The 15,000-nt window shown below is 41.5% G+C and overlaps 1 protein-coding gene across 2 annotated transcripts in view; it reads left to right on the plus strand.

The window, feature by feature from the left end:
• The window catches only part of srbd1 (S1 RNA binding domain 1), a 46,799-nt gene that overhangs the window by 585 nt on the left and 31,214 nt on the right, over positions 1–15,000 (plus strand). For both annotated transcript variants that reach the window (XM_034609118.1, XM_034609116.1), the window contains exons 2-14: positions 64–128; positions 647–1,055; positions 1,333–1,572; positions 2,142–2,308; positions 2,588–2,705; positions 2,816–2,954; positions 3,294–3,390; positions 3,541–3,727; positions 9,336–9,439; positions 10,137–10,244; positions 10,541–10,698; positions 11,641–11,731; positions 11,843–11,950. In XM_034609118.1, coding sequence (XP_034465009.1) covers positions 64–128; positions 647–1,055; positions 1,333–1,572; positions 2,142–2,308; positions 2,588–2,705; positions 2,816–2,954; positions 3,294–3,390; positions 3,541–3,727; positions 9,336–9,439; positions 10,137–10,244; positions 10,541–10,698; positions 11,641–11,731; positions 11,843–11,950 — 1,991 coding nt within the window. The remainder of the gene's footprint in view (positions 1–63; positions 129–646; positions 1,056–1,332; positions 1,573–2,141; positions 2,309–2,587; positions 2,706–2,815; positions 2,955–3,293; positions 3,391–3,540; positions 3,728–9,335; positions 9,440–10,136; positions 10,245–10,540; positions 10,699–11,640; positions 11,732–11,842; positions 11,951–15,000) is intronic.

Genomic DNA, 15,000 nt, shown 5'->3' on the forward strand with positions numbered 1-15,000 from the left:
GATTTCATTTTCAACGCTGCAACCTTGATGTTAAGCTTCATAACTACACTTGTTCTCTAACAGATGATGCGAAGACCCCGAGCAACAACATGCAAGGTGTCACAGTACAAAGACATGGACCCCGACATGTGAGTGACATTTGTTTTCATTCATTCATTCATTCATAGCAGATATTTCTATCCAAGGATAATCCATTTAATGCAAAACATCATATGTGTGTTCAGGGTCTCTGGGGCAGCTTGGGGGCTGTCCTCACTGTTGGGGGTGGGAATATAGGCATTTACTATGTTACTATAAATTATACTATATAAATAAGACTGTGTAGCATAATACAGAAGGTAGCCTGTGCTATCTATCTATCTATCTATTTATAAATACAAGTTTGCCATTGACACTCACACACTGCCAGCACAGCCATCAGGGGCAATTTGGGGTTCACTGTCTTGCTTAAGGACAGTTTGACATGTGGGATGGAGGAGCTGGGAATCGAACCACATACCCTCTGGTTAGTGGACGACCTGCTGTACCTGATCCAAAGCCCCCCACTACCTGGGAAAAACCTACTAAATATGGCAAAGAGCCAGAACTTGTTTGGAGTAGTATACTTAACAGCTTTTCCTTCCCGCTGTTCATTCTCTACCATCAGGTCCTTTCCCCAGACGATCAGTAGCGATGAGGACAGTGAGGAGTGGAGTCCATCTGAGCCTAAGTCAAAAGCACCCAGCAAGACTGCCAGCGCCCCTGCTGCAGGGGAGAGGAAAGCAGCTGCCAAGAGAACTGTGAAACCCAAGCAGCCAAAAGCACCCAAAGAACCAAAAGCTCCCAAAATGCCTAAAGAGCCTAAGGCTGTTAAGCCGAGGGCACCGCGCAAACCTGCAGCAGAGCGAAAACCACGGGTGCCTGCAGCGCGTAAGGATTCTGGTGGATCTGGGTTGGCTGGAACAAAGAGGAAAAAGGATGATAAGGCTGGAGAAGACAAAGGGGAAAAACAAACAGACGGCACAGAGGGATGGAGGGCTGAAGAAAGTGGGCCAAGTATTAGTATGAAAGAGGAGGTAGGAGTAAGAGTTTATCTGTGTGTGTATATATATATATATATATATATATATATATATATATATATATATATAAATATATATATATATATATATATAAATATATATACACACACATACTCAAATACACACATACCTTGATGCCAACAAGAAGATGAAAATAGGCTGATGTTACTTTTCAAAGAAGTAGATATATCCTGCCAATAATCTCTCATATTTTTCTTGAGCCTTTTAAAGTTTTCTGTTGAATCTTTCTGTTTCTTTTCTTGTTTTGTAGAGGGTGTCATTTATCGTGTCAGGAGCCAATGAGGCCGACAGGTGGGCAGATGAGGGGTCATCACTCGGTGGCCTCAGAGCAAAGAAAGAGGAAGTAGAGGAGGAGGATTTCACATTCGATGAGCCCTGTCTAAAGAAGCAGAAGACCAGCCGTGCCTCCCTGGGACGACCGACTGCTTTACCATCAGCAGTCGCACAAGCTCTTCTGAATGAGCTCAATATGAACTGGAACTTACAGGAGGTACTGTTGGGTTTTACGTGTTAGTCTATATTCTTTGTAACATGGTTGAAGCAGTGTAGCAGGTGACACTGCCTATACCTCACTGAATGAATGAAATTAATGAATGTTTTGAAAGTGACACAGGTGCTAACTTATGAAGTTGCTCCCCACAAAAGCAACACTGATGTGGTTTTACATTCACATTTCTGCCTCTGTGAACAAACTCCTAACTCCTAAATTCACTAGGACACTGTTACCAACATGAAAATTGATCCCAAAGAAATAATGCTGATAATCTATGACCCATTTTACTCAATATATTACAACATTGAGGGACAACAGTGCGGATTTCAGATGCATGGTCCGGGAGTGGATGGAAATATCAACAGACTTAACCATTTCTTGTTACGTGTACTGATGACACCTTGCTTTAAGTAGCTGTCCAGTCAGGGGGAGTGGCCATGTCTCATGCACACTTTCATGTCTAAATTCTCTCCATACTGTCTATTCACCCTAATATACTGATTGTGGGATATTAACAATGGGCAAACAGATGTACCATTTTATTGTCTGCATGTCTTTACCCTCAGCTGGTGTCCATCCTGACTTGTGTGGAGAAGTGGGTGTGTGTAAATATCATTGGTCTGCTCCGTGAGGAGAACACGGTGCCGTTCATGGTGCGCTACCGCAAAGATTTGATAAACCATATGGATGCTGATGCTGTCCGGGACGTCCAGCTGGTATATGAGGAGTTATGGTAGGAACTATCTTCAGTCAAACCAAAAGGAAAAGACACTCAAACACATTTTTCTTCCACTCACTTGTTAGCACAGTTCTTTTCTCATATGAACTGAGCAGGACTTGTGTCATTTCCAGACTTTGGCCACTAGATGGTGCTCGTGGTCAAGCTTTAAATCCTGGATCAGTTTTGTGTGTGATTGTTTTATATGTGTGCAACTTTATCTTCTGTGTGTGTGTATAATTTTTTATTGAATCCATTTTTCTTTGTTTTGTGTGTGTGTGTGTTTTGCTTCAGCACCCTGGCTAAGAAGACCCAGTCTGTGATTCAGACCCTGAAGAAAGACGGAGTTTTGACAACCGAGTTGGAGCAAAACTTGAGGAGCTGTCGATCGGCTGATGACCTGGATCATGTGGTTAGAATCACATTATTAATTCCAATATTATAATTTGAGATCTCAATTTTATCATAACTTGTCTACACCTGAATGAGTCTCTTACACCTTTTATGCTTCTGTCTTTGTAGTATTCTCCCTATAAAAAAGGAAGCAAGCTTACAAAGGCTCGCAAAGCCAAAGCCCTTGGCCTTGAGGTGGCTGCCTCTGCTCTGATGGAAACCCCTCACACTCTGGATTTACAGACATGGGTAAAACCTGATACTCAAGGTAAGAGATGAGCGCACACACTCAAAATGAGGAATTTTAAATGTAAATTGACTCTGAAAGCATTATGTACGGACAAGAGCTCTTTGGATTTGTTGACCTTTTCTTGTGTTAGACTTATTTTTTTAAATCAGGTCATGTTTTTCTTCTGCTTTTATTCAATTGGTTTAGATGTGCAGTCTTATACCCACATTCATGCATAAATAAATAATCCTATTCAATTTTGAAATATTTTATTAACACCCTGTTGAAATTATATTTCTACTTGCAGATTTATAGAGCTCATTAAAAGTCACCTATAGTATTGTTTAGATTTACAGTATTTATGTGTTTATGTGACAGGTCTGTCATCGGTGGAAGAAGTGGCTACAGGTGTGGAGCATATCTTGGCTGATATGATCGCCAAAGACCCGGAGACACTCACCTATGTAAAAACATTGTGAGAACATCCACATGCACACAATGTTTCTTTATTGTTGTTGTTTTGTACATTGAATCTTTGCACTTTTCTCCCGTGTGTCTGTCTTCCCGGGATCGAAGTATTTCACACTCAATTGATTCTCTCTGAATTTCTCTCTTGCTGTGGAAGGTGTGAGAACAGTTTTGTGACCATCCAGTCGTCTGTGTCCAAGTCCGCGCTGAAGGTAAAAGAGCAGGAGAAGACTGACCCAAGCCGACGGAAACCAGGGGCCCAGCAGAACAAAAACATGGACATCGACAAGTTCCACCTCTACTCTGACTTCACCAACAACATCCAACGCATCCAGGCTCATCAGGTAGTCATCCGTCCCCTTCATTAATTCATTCAACAGCACTATTACCACAAGTTGGAACATTAATGTGTCAAAAGAGCTTCATTTCACACTTGAAACACATCGGCACACCATATACAAGTGAAATTCTTTCATGGTTGTCAAAAGTGTTCATACTTCGATGCTTTTTGGATACCACATATGTAAAATGATACAATCTCCATTCATTTAATTTTTGATAGTATCAGAAAATACAGAGACGGATCAAAAAATCAGTTTTTCAACACAAGGGTGCATTTAAGAATCAACTTACCTCAACCTGTGGATTTTTACAGACTGGTCTGGCCAGTTTTTTGTGTACATCCATTCCTGGTATTAATTAATTGATTGAATAAATCTGTATTGCTTCCAAGAAAAGCATTATATCTCTTTTTCTTGTGGTATCAAATGTCATTTCTTAATTCAAGTATCGTATTGAAGTCTAAAATTTTGGTCTCATGACAACTCTATATTATTTATTTATATATATATCCATCCAATACATGAAAACAGGTGAAGAAACCTTCATAACCACATGTTTACTGTGTCTAATATTTTGTGAACCTTATTGTATCTGCACACCTGTTATCTAAAAGTAATAACAGATAATAATTCTTAATAGTGTAAATTCTGAATGGTGTACTTTAACCTGTTTGCTCTTATAGTCCTGTATCGTGTAACACACACACACACACACACACACACACACACACACACACACACACACACACACACACACACACACACACACACACACACACACACGCACACAAATGCACACCATCTGTTTGTGTTTGTGCCATTTCTGTCTCCTTCGTGTGTGCAGCTTCTGAATGCTAGTGTTGTCAGTCGCAGTTAGCCTTGTCTGCGCCTCCACATTTACCCCTCCTGTGCCCTGCTCTGCCTCCTCTGCTCCCCCCCCGTCCCTCTAGTGACTGGTGGGTTACTCAGAGTTGGTCCCGGGCCTCATGTGTCACCATAACTTCCATCACCCGCTGCCTCTCTGCCACATCACACTCTCTGGCAACCGCACTCTGCCCTACAGTCATACAATCACATACACACACACGCGCACACACACACTTGCTCACACACAAGCACACCCTGCAAGTCCCCTCGTTCTCTCCTCTTAACATATGTGACATGTCCCCTGCCGACATGCCATTGGATTAGGAAGCTTTGATTGACAGGCGCTCTCCTGTAGTGACAGCCACTGCTGCTGGGCCCACAGGCGGACGGAGGGGTGTGGAGAGGGAGTGGGGGCGGTAAAGGGAGGGAGAGAATGAACAGATGAGCGACGTTGAGGTGCGTCCGTCACTTATCTCTCTTGCTCTGCTCTGATCTGACTCCCCCCCCCCCCCCCCCCCCCCCCCTTCTTTTTTTCTGATGAAGCCCTCCAATCCACTGCTCTCCTCCCCTCTCCTCTCCTGAGTATGCGGGACCTTTAATTCGATGACTCGCCTTTGTCACGGAGTGTTAATCCACAGGCTGCTGTGACCCTGCTAGCTGTCGGATTCCGGCTAAAATGAACCTTTTCTAGCCGTCAAGTTGGCGGGAAGTGGGAGCAGGTGGGAGATGTGTTTTGACAGGAGGCATGTGTGTGAGCACACACTTGCCTGGTTGTTGAAGTAAAAGGACGGGGTCTTGCTTGTATGAATGAATCAGTAAAGAGATCATAGAGTGGGTCCAGAGAAAATACACGTTCACCTGTAGATCGTTAAAACTGAGACAAAGACAAATATGTATATTTTTTTTAGAAGAAGAATTAAACATTAAAATTTGCTGTTCACTGTCTGCTGTAAATGCACTTTAGGAATAGAAATACATGTCTGTGCGACTAATGCTGAAAAAATCTTAAATCCATCTGCAGATGATGTTTTTGTTCATTGATTAATTCTGTAAAATGCTCAGGATGATATTATCTGATTTCTATATAATTTACAATTAAATAAGACAAAGTAAAGCTAAAGATTTTTATGGTTTAGAAGCTGGAACCTGAGACTGTCTGTATCTTTTCTTAAAAAATGATTTTTCCACATCAAGTATTTTGATGCTCGGTCATTAATTAAGTATTTCAATGGAATGTTATATCTCCCCTGATGTTTGCCTTGTTATAGAATTATTTCTATTACTTTTATAAAGTAATTTATATTAAGTGTATATAAAGCTCTGGTATTCAATGTGTCTCAAAGCATAAACCATATGACACATCTGGTCGAGGTGCATAGCTCTGATTTAATTCCGTCAGATTTGATTTGAAACTGTCTTGGAAGGCTACACATTTAGCTTATAGCTATTAGCAGCTGGTATGTGCTGGAGTATGCCAGAGTGCATTTGTTGAATGTGCAGTGAGCTACTTTTAATGCGATTTACGTTTCGATCAAACGGTAGTTTAGCGCTCCGGTCTGGGGCTCCCCTGCAGTGGAGCTCGGGTAAATGGAACTGCTTCATCAATTAAACACTGATTTTTGATGGACAGGTGGAAAAAAAAGTTTATTTCCACACTGTCAACCTCTCACACAAATACTAGTAATAGTTGTGTGAGTGTGTATATCTGTTTGTGTGTGTTGCTTTAGAGGGCCTCACAGGATGTATGAGTACTTTCTAGTCTTTAGGTGGTGCTTAACATATATATTATTGTTTTATATTGTAAAATATAGTAAATTATCCAGAGAGTTTACAACAACAAACAGCAGTTATCATGTTAACAGTGATCTTTAAGGAATCCTAACAAAACATGTGCAAGGTAACACTTTTTAATATCCGTCTATATTCAATCCCCTTCTGCCTTATTTTTTCAATATTCAGTATTTGCAACTGAGATAATGAAATAAATTGTAAAACTTTTAATGAAGGCAAAATAATGTTCTGATCTGAAGTTGGTTGTTCCTTTTATAGGGACACATTTCCTATTGTCATAATCTGATCACAAGTAGACGACTGTAAGTGGAGATGTGATTTCACCCAAAACGCATCGAGCTCTGATCACATTTGAGCGTAGTCTGGGCCGATCACCCAACACACATGTTAATGTCAGGTATGAACGGGGCCTGTTCTCTCCAAGAAGCCAGTGTGTTTATCCAAAAAACAAGTTAATCAGGCTGAACCATGATCCCTTCTAATGCTATAATTTCAGTGTCTTTGAAGAACATTGTATTGTCTGTGCAGTTCTTTTTATAATCCTTCAAATAATAATCCTAAACTGCTTTGCTCAACTGATTTCCTACAAGTCAGATTGCCACTCACTTTTTGGCCCGGCTGACACACTGCTGTGGATCTTTGTGTCTGTCTGTGTGTGTTTGTTTATCCCTGCGATGTTGGATGGATAGATGTGTTGGTGACAGTATTCCTCTAAAGAAAGGGTGATCGAGACAAGGAGACAGATAGAGGGACGCTCGTTGGCCCGCTGCCCTCCCTTCGGGGCTGGTGGGAGGATGAAGGGGGCATCCAGGAGACAGTCTGTCTGGTCTCGTCAGGGTTTGGCCAGCACTTGGCTACCTGTCACTCGTGGCCCGTCTAACACGCAAACACACACTTCTCACTCTGTCTCACATCACCCTTCCTTTCAGATCACTCTGTGTCCCGCCATTGACCTAATGCAGGCGTAAACTGAGAGATGTACTCATAGACACTGTTATTTATCATTAGCAAGGACAGTGGCCCGCTACCAGGGAAAACAGAGCAAAGACACATCTGTTGGTATTTGGCAGTAAGTTTAAGGAAATATAAATTTTTGGTTGTTGAATTTCAGGATGTTCAGCAAAAGTTTAGGGTGGAGGATGCATTGATTTTCAGCAGTGCTCATTTGTGTTGTCGTAAAAAAACAAATCCTTGAATCGCTGAATCTTCATAAATACTTGTTAAGAACGGACAATTGATAGTTTAAGTGTGCGTGTTGAGGCACTTGACTTTTGAAGTATTTTGACCAACAACAGACCTTTTTTGGCTACTAGACTTTTTACGACAGGTGCTCCTCTTTCTTGATATATTGCAACCACCCAACACTGCTTCATAAATAAATGACAGTCGTGTACAGACCACTTGTCATTCGTCGTTGCACAAAATGATCGAATATCGAATCCTAAAAAAAACGGATTTAGCAAAGCGGTGTTTTTATTTTACCACTTTAATGTCACTCGTGGCTTTTCCCCGAGAGTCCCGACCAGACAGAGGTGTTGTTCCTCATTCCTTGGACAGCATGTTAAACTTCAGTGCTTTGATGAAGATTGTTTTAGAAATGACATCACAGTCACAGCGGCGGCCCCAGGCGGAAACATGCCAACAGAAGAGACATTTTACTTTCATCATAAGTCAAGAAGCTCGCTGCATTAATTCCTGCGTCTGCCACGCCATTAGCTGTGTTTTTTATTTCCGTGTGTGCGAGTTGCACACGGGCGCAGCGCATCCGAGGGTGCTGCTGAGTGGTAATGGTTGTGGCACCGTGCGTGTGTGTGTATGTGATTTGGGTTAGGTGGGGGTAGGCCTTGCGGTCTCAGTGCTGATGGTGGCGTAGTGGTGGCATTTGTCAGCTCGCTTCTTCCGCTTGGGCTCCAGATTGACGTCTTGTTTCTTGGCCCTGTTCTGTGGCGGGCTAAAGGTTCCCCACTGAAAAGGTCAGACACTTACTACTGTTTGCTTAACAGCATGTAACAGTTCCTCTGAGGGGGGACCCGCACATAACAGGCCTGGCCACAGGACACACTGCTAGGCTCATCACTTTTACACGTGTGTGGAGAGTTTTGTTTTTGTGTGTGTGTGTGAGGTTTTGGAGCACATTTTTAAAAATATATATATATATATATATATCCAAAAAAACCTTCATATGTGCAGATAAGAGTCCGACTGATAGGAATTGTTTAGAGCCGATACTGGTGTAAGACATTTCTGACACCAATTGTCCCATATACGTATAAAAATTAATCCTAAACTCTTATGACAACGAAACGTAATTGAGGCTTTATTAAAAATAACTGTAAACACAACCACATACAACTTAAATAAAGAAAATAAATGTTTTTTATGTAAATATAAATGCACACAGTTTTTACATTGCTTATTCTGTGAAATACAAGTTTTCATATTTTCACATACAACAACACACATAAGCATCACTGTCGATATGACTGTGAAAGGCTTATATCGCTGATTTTTATCTGCCAACCAGTATATTAGTAAGGCTCTAGTATAAAATGGTTTTTAGTCTTTATTTTGGTGCTCCTGAATGGAAACAACCAAATATTCCGAACATGAGAATAATTGCATGTATTTTTATGATTGCTGTTTGCAGAGATATGTTGTTTAAATTCACCTGAAGTCTGAACAAAACAATATTTCTCAATTGTTGAAGCTAAATGAACAAACTACAAATAAAATCGTAGATATAAGGTATATAAAATAAATCCGATAATTCATTTGTAGCACCCACAATTACAGAGTAATCTTCTGTATGGATTTGGATGTTTTTTTTAAATATTCATACTTTTCTTATACAAGTCTTTCTCTGCTCACTGCTTTAATCATTTATTATATTGCATTAACCAGGGGAATTTGTGTGTGTGTGCTTGCTTTCATGCATTTGTGTGTACGCGTACAGACCCTGGCAATTAACCGAGGGGAGAGTCTGAAGATTCTGACAGTGAAGGTGAACATTTCCGACAGAGTGAAGAGTGACTTCACTAGGTGGTGCATCAACAACAGGTCAGGAAAAATGATAATAACACACACACACACACACACACACACACACACACACACACACACACACACACACACACACACACACACACACACACACACACACACACAGCTTTATATGTCCAGGGCGTAGATAACCAGATTCATGGTTATATTATAATAATGTAGTCATTCATTTATGAGAGTGCTTCATAAAATACATACAAACATATGAAGAGATCATTGATTTTGGTCCATGTCAAGTCCAAGTGGTTGAGTGAATTAGCACTTGATTGGTGCTGAAATATTGAATATTAAATTGCTTTTTCACCGTGACAAATATGAAGGCTCCTCACTTTAATACGATCCTTTCATTGGTCAAGGTTTGGTCTTCATGTTTTTGAGAGGAGATTTTACCTTGAAAGATAATTGAGTTGAATGAAAAAAGAAAGCAGAAACTCAAAGAATTTGTAATGGATTTGTGTTATTTTTTTTTTTTCTGGGTAGAACTCTCTCCACAATCTGTATGGCCGCACCATTTACTTGAATTTAATTCAATAGCATATTATATGTGTTGAGTTTGTAAAACACAAAATGAAAAATGTTTGAGAGTGAATCAGAACTTTCCTGACATTTGTCATCTGTCAACTTCACATCACGTCTACTTTCACAGATTGTATAGACAAAAATAATTAACTTTTTCTCCGCTACTTTCATACAGGTGGAGGCCGAAGACATTTGCGACACAAGAGCTTCATGCAATCATCAGGAATGCAGTAGAGGACTCTTATAAAAGGCTCATTCTGCCTTTCCTCACTCGGAGTTACAGGTACTTTAAGAGTGCTTGTGTGTTTTGCTTTCAGGGCTTTTCTTCATTACATAACCACTTATTCATTAGCACTGTGGCCCTATTAGTCCCCTTTCCCCCTCATCTCTCACCTCTTCCCTTTCTTCTCCGTAAATTAATTTCCACTTTCATTCTTTGTTTCTTTTCACCCTCACCATGCAGCTAACATCTCCATCTTCCTCTTCACTCTCTGCTTTCCTTTTGTTGATATGCACTATTTTCCCCGTCTTTCTATGTCCCCAACCTTTTTATCCTTCTCTTTCATTCCCTCTCTTCAGGACTAAGCTGACAGTTGCAGCAGAGAAGGAATCAATTGCTATGTTTGTGCGGAACCTCCGCCAGCGGCTGCTGGTTTCTCCAATCAGGGGTTGTATCGTCTTGGGGGTGGACCCTGGCTTTAGACACGGCTGTAAACTGGCTATTCTCTCCCCCACTAGTAAGTAAACTCAGAGTGTACTGGTTTTAATGGTTAGTATTCACTGGGGTCGATAGGTGGGTATGTAGGTAGGTTGGCAGGTAGATAAATTCCCTTTGTCATTGCACAGAGCAAGATTATTTTCATCAGTGCATTCACACATGACACAGTAAAGGAAAAAAACAGAATTCAGAAAAGAGAAATTCTGTTATTTTACATATGTTAATCAGTAATAGATAATTCCATGTAACCAGGCACCACTAGACTGGTTATTCCCACTGAGGTGCGTGTGTATGTGCATGTCAGAAAATAGATACCACTTGGCATGACCTAGGTGGGTGGATTGTGTGTGTGTGTGTGTGTGTGTGTGTGTGTGTGTGTGTGTGTGTGTGTGTGTGTGTGTGTGTGTGTGTGTGTGTGTGTGTGTGTGTGTGTGTGTGTGTGTGTGTGTGTGTGTGTGTGTGTGTGTGTGTGTGTGTGTGTGTTTTTTTTTTTTTGTATGTCCACTGCACTGTAGGTCTCAGCATGTCTCTCAGTGGGTGTGGCCTCACGCTGTGCAGGGGTAGATCCCACCCTCTGGGTGACTGATTGTGTGGCCACAAGTCACGCTGACACACTTACAGCAGACAGACACCAGCATATTACTGTATATACATCACGTGCTATGGTCGCATGTTTGGGTCCGAGCTCACATGACTTCCTGTCAGAGCTTTCCCTTCAGATCTATACTTGTACTCTGAGGAAGCAGGGAACTGGCAGGGAACGGACTTCCTGTGGAGGATCAGGCAGTGCAGATGTGGAAATCATAAATCATTGAGTTCATGTCTGCCTCATATGACATCATACAGTGGAAAGACATTAGCTGACAGTATGGAGTTAACTCTATTGAGCCCCCTCTTGTCACGATAATACTTTGCCAGCAACATTGTGTTTTCTCCTCTTTTGTCTTCGTCTCTCTATCAGGTCAGATTCTCTATACTGATGTAGTATACCTGCATAACGCAAACCAGCCAAAAGAAGCAGAAAAACTGCGCCACCTCATGACCAAATACAGGTATAGGTGTTTCATTTAAGTGACCCATGACACTAACCAATTTTTTAACTATTGTGGTGGTTGCTTTCTTAATCCTCATTGTCTTTTTCGTCTTCCTCTTGTCCATACCAGTTGTACAAAGGTTGTCATAGGTAATGGGACAGCGTGTCGTGAGACCGAGTCCTTCTTTGCTGACCTCATCTCCAGGCGCTACTTTCACCCCCTGGACGTGTCCTACTGGTAAGTTCTTTCACCCACTGCATGCTAGAGCAGGTCCCAGTTACCCTGGACCCTGAATAGAGAAAGATGGTGTAGAAAATGGATTAATGAAACTCTACTGCTCTATTGCATATTCTGATATCCATGTATAATTAATTAATAATCCACAGTATATCATGTCTATTTAGTAAAATTAACTACATTTCATAGTTTCCTTCACATTCTTAAAGGTTTTAATGCCAAGGTTCAATGCGCCTGACTCGCAACAACGGGGGCAACTCTGGGATGAAGAGGGATGTCAGTCAGATCAGAAATGATGGGGAGAAATTATATTATGGCGTGGATATAAAAAAAAATGCAGAAAGTTAAGGGTGTGGAAAGGAAAGAGAGGGGGAGGAATGTGAAAGGGCAAAGAACCGAGTAGGAAAACGTGTGGGAGCGAGACAGCGGGACACAGATGGTGAGGAAGACAAATTGGAATGTGTCCCTCAAGCGAATATTGTCTATGAAAGCCATCTGGACTTCGTTTCACTTCGGTCCGATTGAAGGTTGGCGGTGCACGTTGTGTCTGTGAACAGGCCGGTCTACACTTCAGAATACAACGGCACAGAACCTCGGTCCAAGCATAATAACCACTGGCTTCTCGTTGCTCCGTCTCCTTCGCCCTCTGCAGAGTTCCATGTGTGTTTGTTGACTTGAGGTTTGCACTGGGACCACAGCCTAGAATGATTCTGAGCTTTGCTTGAATGTGTGTGTATTTTAGAGTTTTCTCAGTATTTTCTGAGTTCATGCACACATGCACACTCCAGAGGTCATACCTCGGCTTTAATAGCCCATGCTTTTTCTCTAAAGTTCCATTTTCTGTCTATTTGCTGAAGCTGAAACCGTCAAAGTGATGGGTTTATTAAGTTAACTTCCACTTAATTATTTTTGTGAAAGACATTTTCTCCCGGGAGCAGACTCGAGCACCTTCAAAGCAGCGACATTTCACATCTTGATATAATGTCTCTCTTGTTGAGTCTTTTGGTGTTCATGCGTTTCACAACACGTAAGAATGTTGGGACTTCTGGTTTGATGTAGTGCTGGCTGAATGTCTTCTGTCACCTGATATGATTAGCTATATTTTTGCTGCTTGAAACACATGTACAAATGCTCTGCCGTCGCTTTAGCAGGGTTTTGTAGAATGAAAGATTTTGCATGAACTATGGAAGAGCAGAGGAATGTTATTTTTAGATTAGCCACAGAAATATGGTTGTTGTGAACCCGATGAAATTGCCCTGGAGTTGTCTGGTCCTATGCTTCACTTTGGTTTTCTTCAGACTGTGCCCGGTGAAATCTCAGAACCACGAATGATAGAGCTAAAACTTTGTTTGTCTCGAATTATATGCTTTTCTTTTTCTAGACCTCCGTCTTAATTTCTGTCTGAACTCATCCCTTCGCTGTCCCCTCCCTCCCTCACTTTATTGCTACAATCGTCATTCCCATCATCTGTCCTCTTCATATCTTTCTTTCATCACATTGCGAGCAATTCAATGTGTTTTTGAAATGACTAGGACATCCACATAATGCTAGTCTACTCTCACTCTTCCCTCTGAGATGTGGTCCCCCACATTTTTTTATGTCTTTGAACTATAAGACTCTGGGGTATGGACCCACTTTACCCTTAAGTGTTACACCCAGTATGAGCTACATGTGATACCTGGGTGGAGTTAACCACAAAATTGCCCAACAAAATGTAAAATGTTCAGCTCCAAGTGTTCGCTTATTAGTAACATGTTTATTTTCTTTAATCGGGACTCCTTCAAGGTATCTGGATGAACGTTGACCTTGGCCTCTGATATGCCAATTTTGACCAAAATATCCCTTGATGTATGAGGAAGGGAGGTCAGCGGAAGATGACTGGCCTCACAGAGTGATGGTTGTTAGTAACTGTGAGGGTCTCTCTCCCCCGCTGGCTGACCCGCAGCTGACCCTGACCTGCCATTAGTAAAACCTCATTACCACAGCAACAAGGGTGATGGCTCTGACAGAGAATAGCCATGTTGCATCAGGAACAGCACGGGGTCTCGGTGCGTGCTGTGACTGTCCCCGATATAATTAATTGACCCAGTTTTCTAGTCCACTTTGTGACGTTGTGTACGTTCTATACGTTTGTTCGTTGACCTTATACCCAAGTTGCTTCAAACTGTTTATGATCGACAGGTATAGGAAGTCTTTCAGGCGTCCCGTTCGTAGACAGCTAGCTCACCCAGCAGAACATACAGCAACCCTGCACTACACAGGCAACACTAGAGCCCGAGTGATATACTGCTTGGGGATTAAAAAGTGGCCAATTTGTAATGAAGTTTATGGATAAACTGTAAAAAAACAGATTATTTTTTGTCATAAGCGTTTGATAATGACACCTTAGGAACCATTGTCAACTTTTTAGCTCCCTAATACTAGCATTGGCCTCCAAACATCAATAAAGGCTCTAGACAAAACTATTGTGTCTTTTACAAAATCACGGCTCCACCTTTACCATCTGTATTTCTTTGGCTTCCAGTGACTTTTCTTTCTGCTCGTTCTTTGTCATCCTCAGCCATTGAAAGCAGCTGGGCACTTGTAGATGTATTTTGGCTCAAAAGCAAAAATCCAGAAAATGTTGTGTCAAAATGAGAGAGAGAGAGAGTGGGGGATTGTGTTTCATTATCATTGTTATATTTGACCAAACGGAAGAGCAGGCTTGATTGTTAGGATTTTTTAACATCATTACCTTGTGGGGAACAGCCAGTAAAATTTGATATTACCAGTGTTGAAAGAGGTATTTTTTCTTAATATATCATTTTAGCAGAAGTACTGTTCGAGGTTTTATATGAATGTGTTTTTTTTTTTATGAATCTGTGTGTGTACCTATAGCACATGTGTCTGTAGAGGCAATTAAACCTCTCCTCTCTCCTCTCCAGCTTGACAGTGCATTAGTTCATTTAAGACCTCAGCCTCATTTGCACCGTCTGCTTCCTGTCTCCCTATGTGAGCCTTCATTGTGTCACCACCCCCACCCTACTCCACCCTTTCTTCTCTACCCGCCT

Source organism: Hippoglossus hippoglossus, chromosome 15, assembly GCF_009819705.1.
Source record: "Hippoglossus hippoglossus isolate fHipHip1 chromosome 15, fHipHip1.pri, whole genome shotgun sequence".
Lineage (NCBI taxonomy): Eukaryota > Metazoa > Chordata > Actinopteri > Pleuronectiformes > Pleuronectidae > Hippoglossus > Hippoglossus hippoglossus.